This window comes from Phoenix dactylifera, chromosome 11 (assembly GCF_051530095.1).
Source record: "Phoenix dactylifera cultivar Ajwa chromosome 11, Ajwa_hap1_PhDact_Kaust_v1.1, whole genome shotgun sequence".
Taxonomy (NCBI): domain Eukaryota; kingdom Viridiplantae; phylum Streptophyta; class Magnoliopsida; order Arecales; family Arecaceae; genus Phoenix; species Phoenix dactylifera.
The window spans coordinates 26,003,850-26,019,987 of record NC_143200.1 but is presented as its reverse complement, the minus strand read 5'-3'; the positions used below and the strand labels follow the sequence as shown (position 1 = coordinate 26,019,987).

Below are 16,138 nucleotides of genomic sequence, written 5' to 3'. Positions count from 1 at the left end.
TGACTGCCAGAAATGGTGTAGTCATACGACACCAGAAGATCGTCGTAACTCTTCATTAACTTTTCAGAAAACAACTTGTGCAATTAAAGTATTGTTGCTATTTTCATTCGAAGGTATGCTATTTTCCTATTCCTACCCAACCTGTTTGAAAAGATTGCTAAACTACGGTCCAACATCAAAACACTTCCTTACAGCAAAATGGAAGTAAATTTTTTTGACTTAAAACGGACACTCATAACACGATAGAAAATATAACAAACAACCGAAACATGGAGTCGTAAAAAAGTATCAAACTGAAACACGCTCCTACGAACGCTGCTGCTACTGGAGGATCTAATGGAAGCCACCTCCGGGGCGCCTTCCAAATTTGTTCACAAAATTCCAAGCCCTTCCTAGTTGTAGCCACCGCCGGTCCCGTGACCGGCCGGGCTAGCGGTGCCAGTGTAGGGGTTGCGGGCAATCGCAGGCCTGGCAGTTCCAGCCTCCGTGCCGACGGGGTGGGACTTCACTGCTCCGCTTATCACGTGACCCCCGGTAGGGTCACCAGCGACCTGGCCGGGCGCCCCCGTGGTGTGATGGCCGGCGGCGGCCGCGGAGGGGTAGGCAGTGGTGGTGGGGCCGCCGGTGTAGCCAGCGCGGGCCTGCTCCCTGGCGGCGGCATTCTGCTCCTTGACCTCCCGCTTGGCGATCTCCGCCTCTCGGATCTTGTCCTGCTTCTTCTGCTCTGCCATCTCCTTCTCCGCCGGGTGCTGTGCCGTCATCTTCTCCACCTGCTCATCAATAAACACTGAATATTGCCGGAAACATCTCAAGCGAACGTAGACCATGCACAAAGTGGTCGAAGGAAGAAACTATAATTAGAAAGTTCCAGAACTAGACGTCCGTTTTGTTTGGGACTAAAGCAGAGTTGAATGGAACCAAATCTGCCTGTTGAATGTTCTTTTTTCCTTCAAAAAAAATCGTCATGCTTTGAAGGTGCAGTAAATATTTAAAGAAATGGTAGAATTGTTATTCCATCTAAGTCGGGATAAACTATCCCATCATATATGATCAACCGTTCTTAAGCAGAGGTGCATCCCCTGTACATATGTTGATTGATGGAAAAATTGAGAGAGGACGCGGTATATCTAACCTTCTCCTCGAGGGTGGCCTTAGTCTTCTCCATGCCGGACTTGGCCGAGGCGGCGATGTTGGAGGCCGTCTCCTTGACGGACGCCGCGGCGTTTTTCCCGGCTTGCATCCTTTCCTTCTCCTCGCTTCGAACCTTTCTCCTTGATGTCTGATCTCTTTGGATAGAGGCGTGGTTACGAGTACCGCCTACAAGGGGACATACATATAGTCGCGGAATCGGTTGCGTGCGGTTGGCACGTAGCTTCGGCCAGAGAGGACGCGTGGAAGACTTTGGGTCCCGTTTGGTACGTGGCGGACAAAGGTGCGGTCAGACCTTGTACGGGGCGGTTGCATGAAACGGTTTTCCACTCTTTCGATTTTTTTTGACGCGTGGCAAAGCTGGATTGCATGCAAGGAGGGCACGTGCACAGCGTTCATCATTTCATCATCTCCTCTTTGGTTCGCTTAATCGTCTCCTCATCCTTCGTCGTCGTCGTCGTCATTGAGAGAGGTGATTCCGGCGGTCTTCGCCGAGGACGTGCAAGCGGAGGTGGGACTCCGCCGCCACCCTACCAGGTACCGACACAGGGTGGAGAATTCTAGTGTGGAATTAGATTGAGAAAGGTTGGAATTGTTGGGGGGGTTTAAATCCTGGGAGGGAGGGGAAGGGGGCGTGCAAAGGATTTATTTGTTTCTTGATGTTTTGTGTCACTTAAAACTGATGGTGGGCCGGGGTTGGACAAAAGAATGTACAATTTTATATAGGCTGGCCCGAAGTCTGATTAAAAATGAGTAGAGTTTAGACTCGAGGTTTGGCCTATGATCGTCCCTAGTGTCACTTACCAGATGTGAGAGGATGAGAGATAGAGATGGTAGACACTGAGAAGACCGAGACGAGCAACATGAACGTGCTATAATTATTATAACAGTCATTATAAGGTGTTTCGATCACTGTTTGTTGTATTATTAAGATAAGCAATATAAGAATATAATGATTATTATTTTTTTGTTATTTTTTATTACAACAAATCGTCACAAGGGAGATAATGATCATTCCTCTAGCTTGTTCTTTTTAAATAAAATGGCATCTTTTAAAAATTAAATTTTTTATTATTTTATCTAATAAATAGTAAAATTATTATTATTATTATTCCATTATTTCTCTACATAATAACTAAATTATAATTTTAGTTATAATTGAAAAATAAAATGATAATTATATACTATAATAATGAAGTAAATTGTTCGCTATTCTAATTTCTAAGGGAGGCAGCGTTAGTAGATTATTTGAAAGGTTATCATTATCTTTTTCAGCATCATTACAGCTAAATAGCTAAAATTATATTTAACAACCAAATAGAAATAGTTATTGCGACTACAAATTCGGTTGCAATATTTTCAATTGTAGCCTGTATTTGGATTGTAGATAATTGAAAATTACAGGCGAACAAGTGGCCCATTTGTTAAATACATTTCTTTTTTCAATCACAATAATTCTGAAACTTTTAGAATTTCTTTAATAGGTTCATGGAATTTACTTTCAAATAAGTGCAAGAGCCTATAATCTATCTCCATTCTCTATATCTGTCGTCTTCTACAGGATCCTGTTATTTTCATGATTTATGAACTCTTGCTGGGCAATTTAGTCCAGAATCTATGACTTTGTTTTGAATTAGGATTTATACGTGGAACAATTTGCCTCCTCATGTTTTTTCTCTTAGCTCCACCACAAGTTCAGCCAAACCAATCATAGTCATGCAATGCAAAGTACCAGTGTACTTCTTATGCGACTTGAACGTAGACTTTGCTTGAGTACTTTGTTTTTCTTTCACGCTACCAGGTTACCACCAATAAAGATACAATTTTTTTTGAACTTAAAAGTGGAGGTGCTTCATCTCAAACATTTTACAGTCAAATTTTCAAATTGAAGCATCTTCTTTGTTAAATTTCCAGTACATCAGGATTATAAAACACTGGATTTAGTTTTTACATATCTGTTTTAGTAGGTTAAACCCCAAGAGTTTGCCTCATGAGTCCTCTATATATAAAAGCCTTATCAAATAGCTAGGACAAGACTTTGTTCTTTATGCAGTTACTTGTTAGCTGGTGTTGGATGCTGACCCAATGAACCAGTCCTTCCCAGTGATGAATTTACTTTCTATACAATATGTACAACCAAAGCTTTGTCCAAAACTAATGGATTACTTGTGCCCATGATTCTCTAGTTAATAATGAGAAAATTGAGGATTTATCCAGGTAGAGAGAGAGTCGACGGGTCGGTGCTGCAGAGAGTTCTCTTGATGCTTACTCTTAATGAATAATTCTAACAAAGTGCATTCTTTTGATTGCCTTATAACAAAGTGCATTCTTTTGCTGCTTTGAATTGGTTTCTGGGGTTCAAAAGAAGAATGCGCTGTCCTCCTCAGACTTTTAACTTTGGAAGCAAAGTTACATGTGTATCTGAGCAGAAGTATACTCATGACTACTGTCATTTTGATCCTATTTTTCATCATGTTTCATATTTTCTTCATTGCAAGAATGTAGCTGATTGCATGATTCATAAAGTTTCTGTCCAGGAATTGTTCTCTGACTTTTGTTTTTGACATCAAATATGATGATAGCACGGGGAAATTCTGTTCAATCACTGTAAGGAGCTGATACAAACTGGGAAGTAGTCCTTCCAGGCACCTCTACATGATGGGGTATTACATTAAAACCTGCATTGTTTCAAATGGAGTTCACACAGAGGTAGCTAAGGTGGTGAGGTTTTGTGTGGGGGTTTAATTGAGATAGTCATGGTTTAACATACTTCGTTGTAGTCTGCTGTGGTTTGAGTGTGGTCTGGCACAATTTGAGATCTGAATGACCAGTATGTCATGCAAGTGATCTCTTCCATGAGCCAAAGGCAACCTTGAAGTGAATTGGCTTGCAAACCACACTATTGAGAGTTTACGACAAAACATTACGTTGTTTTGTTTCTATTACAGGACTGCTCATGAAGAAAATATATGGCTAGTTTGCTAATACTTCAGAAGAAAGTTAAGAATCGTAATTATTATAAATAATGAACGATCATATTATGCTAGTATTGATTATTTTAGATAGGAACACTAAAATAGCTTGCAAAGCATCCATATCTGATTCATTTGTAAATTTTGTTTTAGTAATCCGTATGCATAAAATTTGTTTATTTTTTGGTACAATATTTTTTTTTTCTAATTGGAGTTGTATTTTTTTTTCTTGCGCCAACTGCATTAAATTTGAAAAAGATCTGGCAAGTTGCCCGATTTTTTAACGACCTTGAGCATGTTTATTCTATTTTATTATTAATCAAAATAGTTACTTAGCTTGATTAGCATTGGATGTTGAATGCCAATGTAGTTTTGTAAATTTATATTTAAAATGTTTCAATATTACAAGAATAATATAATGAATCATTCGTCCAATAAAAATATGTGAATATTTTTTTTTGTTATCAATAATTTGAAGTAATTTTTTGATAAAAATACATTTGTGCCATTTTTTCCCCTTGAAGGCGTTTTTTGATATATCCGTTAATATCATAAGTATGGGTATTTTAGTCTTTTCAGTCCTAGGTGATCGTTGCGGATTTTTTCGGGCCACATGGCGAAAATGCCTTTGCACATTGATCGCCCGCCTGCTCCTCAACAACCGGAGAATTGGGTTTAAAGAAGGTGAGATTTGGGTTCGAGTTCGGGGTTCCAGCTCTTGCCTTCGAACGAGTTCCATGGCTGCCTCTCTCGTGGTCCTCCGGCCGATCTCTCCTTCCCATGCCCTTTCATTTCCTTCTGTTCCGTCGCCGGAGAACCGCCACACCGCCGGATTCGGCCGGCGGCGATGCGGCGGCGGCTTCGGTAGGTGGAGGGCGATGGTTCAGCAGCAGACGTTCCCGGGTACCTCCGCGAGCTACGCCAAGGAGATGGAGCGGCTTTCGTGCAAAGAATCGCTTCTCCTCGCCGTGAGTTGATTTCTCTCGCTCCTTCCTCCCCATTCTCGTCGGATTTTTTGAGATGCGGGAATTGCCTAAAATCTGATTCTATTCCATGCAAATTCTTGATATAGGGGAATACTTGATAATACTACATTTTTCTTTTTTTGGGCATCGATAATATCATTGGATTTCCAGGGGACACGTCACCTTGTCGTTCTAGTGTACTTTGATTAGGGCTGGGTTTATTGGAATGGATAACGTTTCATCTTTTATTCGTTTTCTCTTCTTCAAAAGAGCTGATATTGTTGTCTTTTACTGGGTTTTTGGATGTGTTTATTGAAATTCCTTTCAGTTCCATGCAATGTGGTCCTCTTGGTGTATGATGCTATAATTCTCTATATGTAATACTATATTGTCTAGTTTTTTATCTCTTTCTTCTAATTGGAGTTTTTCGATCACTGACCGTTGAATTTGAAAGGGATCCAGAAAGTTGCCCAATTTTCTTGTTTCCCTGAACTTGTTTGTTCTATCATCAATGTGCTGCGAATTTGTGTTATATTTGTGAGCATAATCTTAGCTTGAATAGTTGGGTGTTAAATGCCGACGTAGTTTAGTTTTCTCTTTTTTGTGCTTTGATCTTCAAGATATCCTCATATTTAGGGTTTGTGAAACTACTGGTTTCAGTTCAAGGATGCCGGGGGCTTCCAATCTTTGGTTGGTGGGAAGATAACGGAAATGCAGCGGATTGATGTTCACGAGAGAATTGTTGGTCTTGAACGGCTCAATCCCACTCCTCGTCCCACGACGTATGTTTGGTCCTGAAGGAATATTTGTAATGGTTCTAAGAATAGAATCTGTTATATCCTTCATATGTTATAGAGCCAAAATTAGTTTGCCGCTTTAAGAACTGGGCAAAATCCACATAAAGGAGGTAACAGTGTTGCTTCCTTATCAGTGGTTGCTTGATTCTTATCTAGCCACTCGTGTTGCTAAGTTTTGCGCTCTTTTTTTAGTAATGGATGTGCCAATCTTGCTTTTCCTGTGATATTGATTGACCTTGACGTGTGTTAACTTATCCAGATCACCCTTTCTCGAAGGTCGATGGAATTTTGAGTGGTTTGGTGCTGGTAGCCCAGTATGGTTCGCTGCAAGATTTCTGTTTGAGTAGGTACCTCTTTCGTCAGATGTCTTAGTGAACTGCAATTTGAGCAACTGTCATAAATGAACCATTATATGTACTTAATTTTTCTTTTAGTTTTTTAATTTGCTATTTATTTGCATTGCATGTAATTGTCCTGAGTAGTAAGTTTTGGACATATTAAGGGCAACATAGTCATAGGCAGACTCCTTTGCAAATTCAATGTTCAATGACGGGGACTCATGTTGTAAATTGAATATCATGATTGTTAAAATGAAAGTTGACCAAACTAACTCTGATTTCTTCTCAGGAGATCACCTGCGACTTTAGCATATTTAACGGGATTGGATATGCTGATCAAGGATGGATATTCAAAAGTGACAGCAAATCTTAAATTTTTAAACTCGGTACTTTCAAATGAGTTGTTAATTATATTATATTCTCAAATTTTATTTCAGCTTACTTGTAAATGTTCGTATATTTTGTGATGTATCGGCTATCTGTGAGAAATTATGTGTCTATCACATATCTTTCTTATAATATATGCTTACTGTATTCAATTATTAGCTAAGCCTAATGGGCCTGATGAAGATATCCTTCAAGTTTCAGCTGAAGGGTGCTGTAGGAGAATAAGAAATGATTATTGACAAAAAAAGGAATTGTATGGGGGGAAAAGCATGTGGTAATCTGGGTGTAATTGGCATGGAATGAATAAGCAGGCTTGCTATTATAAAGCTGGCTGGGAATGGATAAGGATTTTTTTTGTCTTTTTGTGGGTGATAATTACAAGGCAAGTTCATTCTTGCAGCCCATCTAAAGGGATGTGGGTCATATTATGGTTAAGGTAGGGCTTCATACATAGCCGGCCTGCAGAAATTGATCTTTTGCTGCCAAAAGTGTGGCTATGTCCCTATGACTTTGGTGGAATCTAATTGTTCCTCGTATCTAAAGCAAAAAATTTCTCTTTTCATCGACCTTAAAGATTACTAGAAGTTACATAAAAAACATTCTTTCTTTGTAAAAGTTCAGCAAACTTTGTTCTCTCTTCTGTTAGGGTAGCACTGCATTCTCCTGTTTATGATCATATATTCTCATTTTCAACTCTTTCTGCATCAGCAGTGCATTTAGTGTCACCTCTGTATTTCTTCGAAATAGATCATTCCTTGGTAACTAGAAGCTTAAGCTCAGTATGCCCTGCCTGCTACTCCTACTCTTGCAGTTGCTTCTTTATTCTTTCATCCCTTCTTAAGTAGGGTATCCTCTATTACTGCCATTATTAATCAAAATCAATTTTTGTTAAAGAATATAAATATCATTCATTGTTGCATAATTTTCTTAAATCTTATGTTACTTAGTGCTTTAAAACGCAAATATTGTTCCACATAGACAGTTCATTGGTGCTTTCGTACTGTAAATCTTTTACATACATGACTCTTCAACTTCGCACGTTCTCCTATTTCTGATAACTTTCATCTAATAGGCCTATAGTATGCCCTAGTGAAGAAAGAATGCTATATCAAATTATTAATATGTGAAGCCTTGGAGTATACGAGGTATACAAATCTATTTATGTTATACAGTATGTCTTGTTGATGCTTATATTACTAAATAAGGAGTTAAAGTTACTCTGTGAGCCTCCTGCTTTTACTGCATGTATGCCAACCTTTACTTGCAAAATGACCTCAACTTTCATTGCTGCAACTTGTCTTGGAATGCAGATAGAAAGCAAGTTCCTCTTGACCACCAAATTGACTGTTGAGGGCCCTACTCGATTGAAAGAAGAATATGTTGAAGGGCATCTTGAAACACCCACAGTTAGAGAAGAGGCTATACCTGCACAACTAAGAGGTGCATTTGGACAAGCAGCTGGTGCTCAGCAGCAACTTCCAGCACCAATAAGGGACACCTTTGCCAATGGATTGAAACTTCCACTTAGTAAGAAATTACTGTTGCGCTTGTTGTTTGTTTATATGGATAATAATAATTGTATAGACACATTCTTAATTATTCTATTCACCATAGAAAATATATTTGCTTGTCATTTAGGGCTTCATTAATTTATTGGTGGGGTTCCAGTTAGACATTCTGGATAGCCAAAAAGCCAGTATTGCTAATTCAAGTTAAATTTTATATCAAAACTGAAAGAAATATGTTGCTGAACTGGCCTCCCTTAAATTAACATGAGAAATTGATCAAAATGTCTTTATATGAAGAATACGTTAAGAGAAAAATGCAACAAAGAAAAGTTGATTAATTATGAGTTAGCTGACATATTGGCTGCTGACGCCTAACCGGCCCTGTTATAAGTAGTAGCTTGCATATTTTCCAGATAGAGACAGGGAGGTTGTTGACATTGGTTGCTCGGTGAATTAATCGATACACAATGATTCCCTTTCGCTTTGTGATGGGTATCCAGCTCCATAAGGCCGTTTTTCCTTGCTTATGGACTAGGGAATTTTTGTATTCCTTTCCTTCCTGTGAGCTGTCATTGGCTGCAGTTGAAATTTGTTTGAGATGGCAAATTGTTAGTTTTTTGATTTTATTTGGCATATAAATCTCTCTTTAATATTGATTTATGACGTAGCTTTGAGCTAAAGCATTTAAAGAAGATTGTTGTGCGTTTGTAACTGAACTCTATCCAGCATATATGCTCACTAACACATTTGTGGGGCAATTACTAGGGTATATCAAGTAAAACAATCTTAATGATGAATGCTATGCTTTTGTACCATCTTGCATTTCGCTACCAAGTACAGCATTTTGTAAATATATCTTTCACGTTGGTTTATCCATGTTTCCGAAAAATGTGCTTATGTCTCTGAAAACTGTGCTTCAACTTAACCCTAATAGATACTAAAATGTTTTGTCTTCAGAAGAGAATGTAGCTCTAGTTCATATTGTGCCATCTTGCATTTCTCTACCAAGTACAGCAATTTCTAAACGTATCTTTTATGTTAGTTTGCCTATTTTTCCAAAAACTGTGCTTCAACTCAACCCTAGTAGGTACTGAAATGGTTTGTCTTCAGAAGAGGATGTAGCTCTAGTTCATATTGCCGTCTGCTCTCTCTCTCCCCAAGAATTAACATCTAGCACTTGACTCTGTTTTTACTGTTATTCTAAAATCCAGTGTCACCTTCAAATCTCTTCTTAGGATGCTTCCACATCATTTCTAGCACTTGATCATATTGACCTTGTGGCTTACTGAAACAAACCTTATATTCTTTTGAAACCTCAGAATTCTGGTGATTAAGCCAGGAATATTTGCTGAACTCCTGTTGTCTGTGTTTTACAGGTGGAACTTTTCAGAGGCTGTTCATGATTTCATACTTAGATGAAGAGATATTGGTATGGTCTTTATTATGTTCTATGTAGGAGTGAACTTTTAATTAGAATTTTCCAAGTATAAGTGTTTTGTGTTCTTTTTGGATTTCTTTTATGGCAAGTTACAAGTCAACAAAAATATAATTTCATTCAAATAAAATTTAAAACTCGTCAACTATTCTCCACACGAACTACCCCTTCCGACTTGCTCACATGCAGTTTATATTAAAACAATGCAAATTTCAGTTTTTAGTCAGCTTTTCTGCATGAAATTTGGTACATCAATTTTGTCTTTGCATTGGTTTAGTTACTTCAGTATATGTTTCAGTTCTAGTGAGCTCATCTGCGATGTTCAATCAGCTGCCATCTTGGCACATCAAGTTTGACTTTTGAATTGGGTCTTTTTTTTTTCTTGATATACTGTTTTAACACATTGAAATAGGTACTTAGTTCTCATGCAGGTATCATCAGTGTTGCAACCATGGGGATTTGGGAATATACTATATCATGCCTCATAACTTATTTTTGTAGTTGCTAAGTAATAATATTGAGGAACTCCTATGGATATATAATTTAAGGCTTGTTAAGGAATTATGAATTCATTCATCCTATACATTTCTATCTCACTATGCTTGACATATCACCTCTTGCTGTTGCCACTCTCTACATTCCTTTCTTTTATGTGTGTTTTATATCAGGGAACCTTATCAGTTTGGTTTCTCTTTTAATTTTTGACATAAGGTAAAATAGGGGTCCCATGTTTTTGTGTTTGATCATGTTGCGGAAATTGCTTATTTTCTTAAAGGGCATAGATTTCATTTTTGTGTTTTTTTAACATTAGCCACTTATAACATCACATTGACATATTTATCAAGGTGTTGGCATTTCCTTTTAGATCATAAGGGATTCTGCTGGAGCTCCAGATGTTCTTACAAGGCTGGATGGGCCTCCAGCACCATTGCCCACAGACCCCGTGATCTCCGAGTATGAAAGCTAAATACTGAGGATGGTAGTTTTCCATTGAAAACAATGGCTTGCCTGACGATCGAGGATTCTCCACTTCAATCCAAATCCAAATATCATGCATACAAGGTGTTGCTTGTGCATCTAAACTCTGATTTCATATTCTCAGTGTGTTTATTTTTCTTCTGCAAATATTGTGTTGTTCAAGCAGAATTATCTGAGGTTGGTTAAGAAGTGACATTCTTTGCTAAACTTACTGTTTCTCGAATTTAAAAGTTGTGCAAGGATTTTACTTGAGCAATGGCAGCAATTTAAGTGATGGTGACCTCTGAACTAGAGGATTGAACTGATTAGCATTTGAGTTAATCACTTTAGTTGTCGCATGGCAACCAACCATTTGGTTTATTTGGAAGTTATGTGATTTTTAAAGCAATTTTGAATATCTATTGGTATTCAATCCAATGGACTGTATGTCATAATGCAAGTGCCCTACCAACAGAGGCTTCTCCAGAAGCTTACCCTCATATTAAATTTCCCAAGACATGAACATGTAAATCCAGGTTTTTTGCCTGGGAAAATCTCTGGAAGGTTGAATATCTTGAGGTACAATACGAGGTAACCCCTTGATGGGAAGTTGTGTGGGGGGGGGGGGGGGGGGGGGGTCTGGCCACTGAGCTGAAGCTCAGTTGGTGAAACTACTGGCCGCTGTATAGAACCACTAGCAACTGTATCTATATAAAGTCAATTTGGGTCTTATTGCTGAGGATGACTTTAGTCATTGGATTAATTGACTAACATAGAGCAGCTGCCTTCAAAAAGGTTATCTCTACATTCTTTTTAGTATTTTTACGTTGTTATAGAAAAATCTAATTTTTCAATCTAGGCTGTATGAGGCAATCATCTCCAGGTCTTTATGCGTCATCTTTGTTGTATCCTTTGGTAATGCAGAATATTTTTTCAGCCAATTAGCCCTTCTGTTTATCTGATAACATTCGAGCTACATTTTGCTATCTTCTTGCACTGTATGCAGTAGTAGAAAATATGTACTGCTTTCTCTTCATCTGGAGATTTTTCACATTCTTGAGTTCAACCATCTTCTAGGCTTCAGTTAACTTCGTACTTGTCTCCTGGCCGAAGCTGCCATCATTTCATTTGAAAGCTATTTTTAGGGTTGGAAGTGAAACATCTTATATGTCTTTACTGTCAATATTGATGCAAAGAAGTGCATTTAAGAAATCCAGTTGCTCCATGTGCTGAGAAATGCTTCGGAGATGGTCATGCTACATTACATCTCAGACCTGTGGAACCTCAATCCCCTCAGTTTGGAGTATGACTGTCATCTCACATTATAGGCCATGCAGGTTGGTGGAATGCTGTTAGCTTTAGGGATTTTTTGAGTGCGAGCCCGCACACGAAGTTCACCTTTCAGAAGTTGGTGACTGCAATGGAGACCGGATTCAATTGCAAAGCCAGCTCGTTTACTTAATCTAGATTTTAGAACCTCTTGTGTATGTACTTGTCTTGAGTATGTCTATCTTGTATTTTTTGTCAACAAAAATATCAATAGTCATATTCATCAAATGCTCAAAGCGAAACTTGGTTTAGATTTGACAACCAGCTCAAAAATATCTAATTTGGGTGGACCATTATGAGTGACAACCAGCTCAAAAATATCTAATTTGTCAGGTTTATTCCGTGAAATTGACACTTACGCTGCACCTCATTCAGATTTGGATCGCCCAGCATAACCCAGATTTATCGAGTAGGTAGGCTGGGTGTTTGGTACAAATCCTTGGCCCCAAGCCATCTATTTGCTTTCCGTATGAAAGGGAATCCGCTTAAATCGATGAAGTGCATCTGACTAGGTGCATTCCCCACTATGCTCCCCTGGAGTTCATGTGTAGAAGAGGACACGGGCCAGGTCCGACTCCAACGGGGACAGCAAACCGAACCAGAAAGCTACGTCATCGAGAACTACTGAAACCTACTCTTTCGTACCGCAACGCTATTTCGAGGAGTCTGTGCGCGCGCGTGAAGGGAAACATCAGCTGTTCTGAACAAGGGCTGAAGATTGAATCAAGGACTAGTTTGACGGAAAGCTGAACTTAATTTCTAACTATCAGTCAGGTGTGATCTTTTCTTCATCATATTATCTACAGTTTCATCTATTTTTTCTCACTAATTGTTACTTATTTTTCTCTTGCTTTCATATTGTACGTTCCATCTCTGTTTTCTTTGACTCTCATGTATATATTTCTCTCATATATTCAATAAATTGGATGGCTCAACCTTCCCTTTTCTCAACAAAAAAGAAAAAAAAAAGCAGCCCTAAGGACCCATGACTTGATATCCTCTAGAAAGCGGGAGAAAGAAAAAGAAGAGAGAAAGAAAGAGCCGAAGCAATTATCCAAAACCCAAATTCAAGCTAAAGTAAGAAAACGAAGAAAACATTAGTATGCTTCTCATGTATTTACATCACAAGGTTAAGTTCAGTACCGAAGTAATAGTATCATAACTCAAACCCAGCTATAAATCCCACATTCTAAAGAAACAGTACAAGGGTAGAGACCATCAAGTAAAGCAAATTCCAGACGTCCAAACCTAATTCCCTTCTTTTCGGGAGATACGTGCCTCTCCAATCACACCCATATCGGAAGAGCTCAAAGGAAGCAGCGGGAAATCACCGAGACCATGGAAGAAGCCATCCACATCACTGAACCCACTCAAGAACCCACCTGAGCTCACCTCCCTCCACAGCTCCCTCTTCTCTTCCTGCAACTCCCCTTCAGCTCTCTCTCCACGCCATGAGACCCGGTGGCCCTGTCTCATTCCCATGGTCTCGGTTGAATTGACCATGCCCGGTGCTGCCTTCTTCTTACCACCATTTCTCCTTTTGGGCTTCCCGGTGAGCCGCTGCACGAGCTCCCGAAAGTTCTCGACGTCGGTCTTTATGATCTCAGGCGCGAAGATGTGCACTATTCTGATCTTTGGCTTCATCTTTGATATCGCATGCGAGTCCTTGCGCAAGGCTAGCGTCGCCGGCCTCTCACAACAACCTTGTTGGCTCAGTCGTGCTCTAATTGCACTTGCCATGAGAGGAGAGAAGGAGAGAGCGGTTGGAAGGCTGGAATTGAGGGGGGAGAGTGGAGGAGAGAGGATTATATAGATGGGTGATCAGGTAGAGGTCGATATATTAAAGAAGGAAGAGGGAGGAAAGTTGGGAAGAAGGAGAAAACGTTTCTTGCAGGCGAGAATTGGATGAATTGGAGTGTCTGACAACATAGGAGAACAAAGTCAATATAGAAAAAAGTAAAAAGAGGAGGCTTCGTTCCATGATACGTGCCTACAAGCGTGACAAGGTTCTGTCGACCCTTCGCTCGGGAATAGGCAAAGGAAGTCCTCCTCCACTTTGTCATACTTAAATGGGCATGTGCAAATAGGCATAGGAAGTCCTCCTCCACTTTTTCACACTTAAATGGGCATGCACATGCATGGGATGCGTCATTACACATCCTAGCTTTACTACCCAAAGCATTTTGGTTTAAAGTTTTCCCCTTTCTGATAACCATGCTTATTGCCCTAGCTGGGGCTCAGTGGTCTATAAAGCCTAGACTTTAATCCTCATCACACTAGCTCCATGACATATGCATTGCTCCTTTTTTTTTTTTTTTTTCTCCTCTCTGCTCAATGTACAGTCTTATAGCGGATGGAGCATTAGGAAAGTTGCACATCAACTATGTAATTTTTCTTACTAAATTTTATGTTAATCTGATATATTTTCATTAAAATTATTTAAATATTTTTAGATTTGCACTAGCGAAACATCTCATTTTTCATCTTTCGGTCTGCTTAGATATTTTTGCTGTAATACCCTTCAAGCATCGAGTATGCTACCCTATCCAGCCTGTATTTTTTGAGGGCTTCTTTAATTTCTGCCCTAAATCCTATCAGTAAGTTTGTTGGTTTCCTTCCAACTCAATAGTCGTGGAAAGATTGCTCAAACATTATATAACCTTGTGGCTTATATTTTCTTCTTGCCATCAGATTCTCATCTCTCATCAACCTTTTGATACTTTGTTTTGTCCCTATATTACTAGCAGTGCCTGCTTCATCTTCCCATCCACCCGGACCCGATAATCCGGCATACACCATTTAAAATAAGCCATAGGAGTATATATGAAGTCTCTATAATTATCCATGTTTGGTACACGTGGCTCTTCCATTGTATAATTTGATCGCTTTCTTAGCTCTTCCTCTCACCAACACCTCAATGGCAACCCACAGGCTAACCTTCTTTAAAGCATTTGGGGGTGGGGGTGACGACCATAACGTGTGGGGATTCACGAGGATGAGATAAGCCGTTTCGATTAACATTAAGTTTAATTGCTCTTTTTTTTGTCAATATCGGATTATTGTTTGTTTATTTATTTATTTATTAATGAAGTAAGAAGATGAAGCCGGCTGATGCATCATGCGAGATGCGGGAGTGGGGGCGTTGCGATTCGGATCGTCCGTGCAAAACAGTCCGTTGGATGTGCACGTGGGCGGTGACGCGAGCACCGGGCGCACGAGAACCGCGCCGGCTGACCGCGTGACAGCTTGTTCTGCCACGTGGCAACAGATGGGTGCGGTTAGTGTCCAGACTTGTCGTTAGTCGCAACCAACTTGTGGCCGTCCATCGCGTGCGTGATGGGGCCCACTCGCCGGCTGCTGGTCAACGCGTGCCGTGCATGATCCCCACTCCTTAGTCCTCGGGCATGCGCTGCCTTGACCACCGAGCGCCATTTTTTTTTCCTTCTTTTTGATGCAAGAAAGGAGACAAATCTGTAAACAAAACCATTACCAAAGCATGCATTATAGGTAAAAAAAAAAGTCCTACCCATACTAATCCGTCAAAAGAATTACGGACGTTCTCTGGTTTGCAAGAAATATCATCTTTTTTTTTTAAAAAACTAGAATGAAACTTGATGGAGACAAAAGCTCTACAATGACCTTTAACATGATCTCATCTTTAGCTTTATAAATTTCGCAGGCATGATTAGAGTCCATGAACAGCTTGAAAGTTATTAGGTGACATTGCCCGACATTGAATTAGATATTGCTGCTATATGGACACAAGTATATTTATAGATGAAGCTTACAAAAATATAGTCCAAGTCCCAAGCAACTTCTTTTTACCAGGCTTGTATCCATTTCAGCGAGATCTTGAATATAAACAGTATAAGTTGTTCGTTTCGATTAGTATTTATGCTTGCTTATGCCTTTATTTTTAATTAATTGATTTACTAAAAACCCTGCACTCAGTCTAATTAGAACTTTTATTATTGCTTCCTATCCTTCCAACTATTTCAATAACCTAGTAATAAAATATCTGCTTACCAACCAACTTGATGAGCTTCAAACTGTTTGTAAAATTTCTGAATTGAAACCTTCATATCGTTAAGCAAAAAAAAAAGAAACAAAAAAAACCTCCATATTGGATCTCATATAAAATTCCTAGGACTCCGTTGGGTTGCTGGATCACCATGCAAGCACCAAATCAATCGAGCCGGGTTAAAACCAAAATATACTAAAATAAAAAATATTTAAAAAGCTTAACATATATTAAATTACATTGATCTACTAACTAGTTTCTAATTGCAGCATAAGTATAA

General features: G+C 39.2%; 3 protein-coding genes and 1 long non-coding RNA gene across 4 annotated transcripts; 2 read left to right on the top strand and 2 right to left on the bottom strand.

Annotated features, from left to right (window-relative positions):
- Positions 1 to 270: 270 nt before the first annotated feature.
- Positions 271 to 1,322, bottom strand: LEA4-5 (Late Embryogenesis Abundant 4-5). The gene is made up of 2 exons (XM_008784631.5): positions 1,133 to 1,322; positions 271 to 770 (listed from the first exon to the last, which is right to left on the bottom strand). The coding sequence occupies exons 1-2, from the start codon at positions 1,238 to 1,240 to the stop codon at positions 393 to 395; spliced, it is 486 nt and encodes a 161-aa protein (XP_008782853.3). The 5' UTR covers positions 1,241 to 1,322; the 3' UTR covers positions 271 to 392.
- Positions 1,323 to 4,690: 3,368 nt separating this feature from the next.
- On the top strand, positions 4,691 to 10,785 carry LOC103702284 (putative plastid-lipid-associated protein 13, chloroplastic). Its single transcript, XM_008784628.5, has 7 exons — positions 4,691 to 5,089; positions 5,747 to 5,868; positions 6,143 to 6,226; positions 6,511 to 6,607; positions 7,919 to 8,135; positions 9,493 to 9,545; positions 10,417 to 10,785. The coding sequence occupies exons 1-7, from the start codon at positions 4,859 to 4,861 to the stop codon at positions 10,516 to 10,518; spliced, it is 906 nt and encodes a 301-aa protein (XP_008782850.2). The 5' UTR covers positions 4,691 to 4,858; the 3' UTR covers positions 10,519 to 10,785.
- A 1,693-nt stretch (positions 10,786 to 12,478) lies between these two features.
- Positions 12,479 to 15,852, top strand: LOC148700735 (uncharacterized). Its single transcript, XR_015971447.1, has 2 exons — positions 12,479 to 12,611; positions 14,769 to 15,852. It is a non-coding gene; the product is annotated as an uncharacterized LOC148700735 (long non-coding RNA).
- Positions 12,916 to 13,723, bottom strand: LOC103702424 (VQ motif-containing protein 25). Its single transcript, XM_008784863.6, has one exon. The coding sequence runs from the start codon at positions 13,575 to 13,577 to the stop codon at positions 13,086 to 13,088; it is 492 nt and encodes a 163-aa protein (XP_008783085.2). The 5' UTR covers positions 13,578 to 13,723; the 3' UTR covers positions 12,916 to 13,085.
- Positions 15,853 to 16,138: the final 286 nt, after the last annotated feature.

What these genes read in the sequence shown, in the direction of transcription:
- LEA4-5 (XM_008784631.5), bottom strand. Translation starts at nt 1,240, where the DNA reads ATGCAAGCCGGGAAAAACGCCGCGGCGTCCGTCAAGGAGACGGCCTCC. An exon ending in AGGCCACCCTCGAGGAGAAG is followed by an intron (nt 771 to 1,132) that starts GTTAGATATACC and finishes ATTGATGAGCAG; the next exon opens with GTGGAGAAGATGACGGCACA.
- LOC103702284 (XM_008784628.5), top strand. Translation starts at nt 4,859, where the DNA reads ATGGCTGCCTCTCTCGTGGTCCTCCGGCCGATCTCTCCTTCCCATGCC. An exon ending in CCCACTCCTCGTCCCACGAC is followed by an intron (nt 5,869 to 6,142) that starts GTATGTTTGGTC and finishes TAACTTATCCAG; the next exon opens with ATCACCCTTTCTCGAAGGTC. An exon ending in ATCTTAAATTTTTAAACTCG is followed by an intron (nt 6,608 to 7,918) that starts GTACTTTCAAAT and finishes CTTGGAATGCAG; the next exon opens with ATAGAAAGCAAGTTCCTCTT.
- LOC103702424 (XM_008784863.6), bottom strand. Translation starts at nt 13,577, where the DNA reads ATGGCAAGTGCAATTAGAGCACGACTGAGCCAACAAGGTTGTTGTGAG.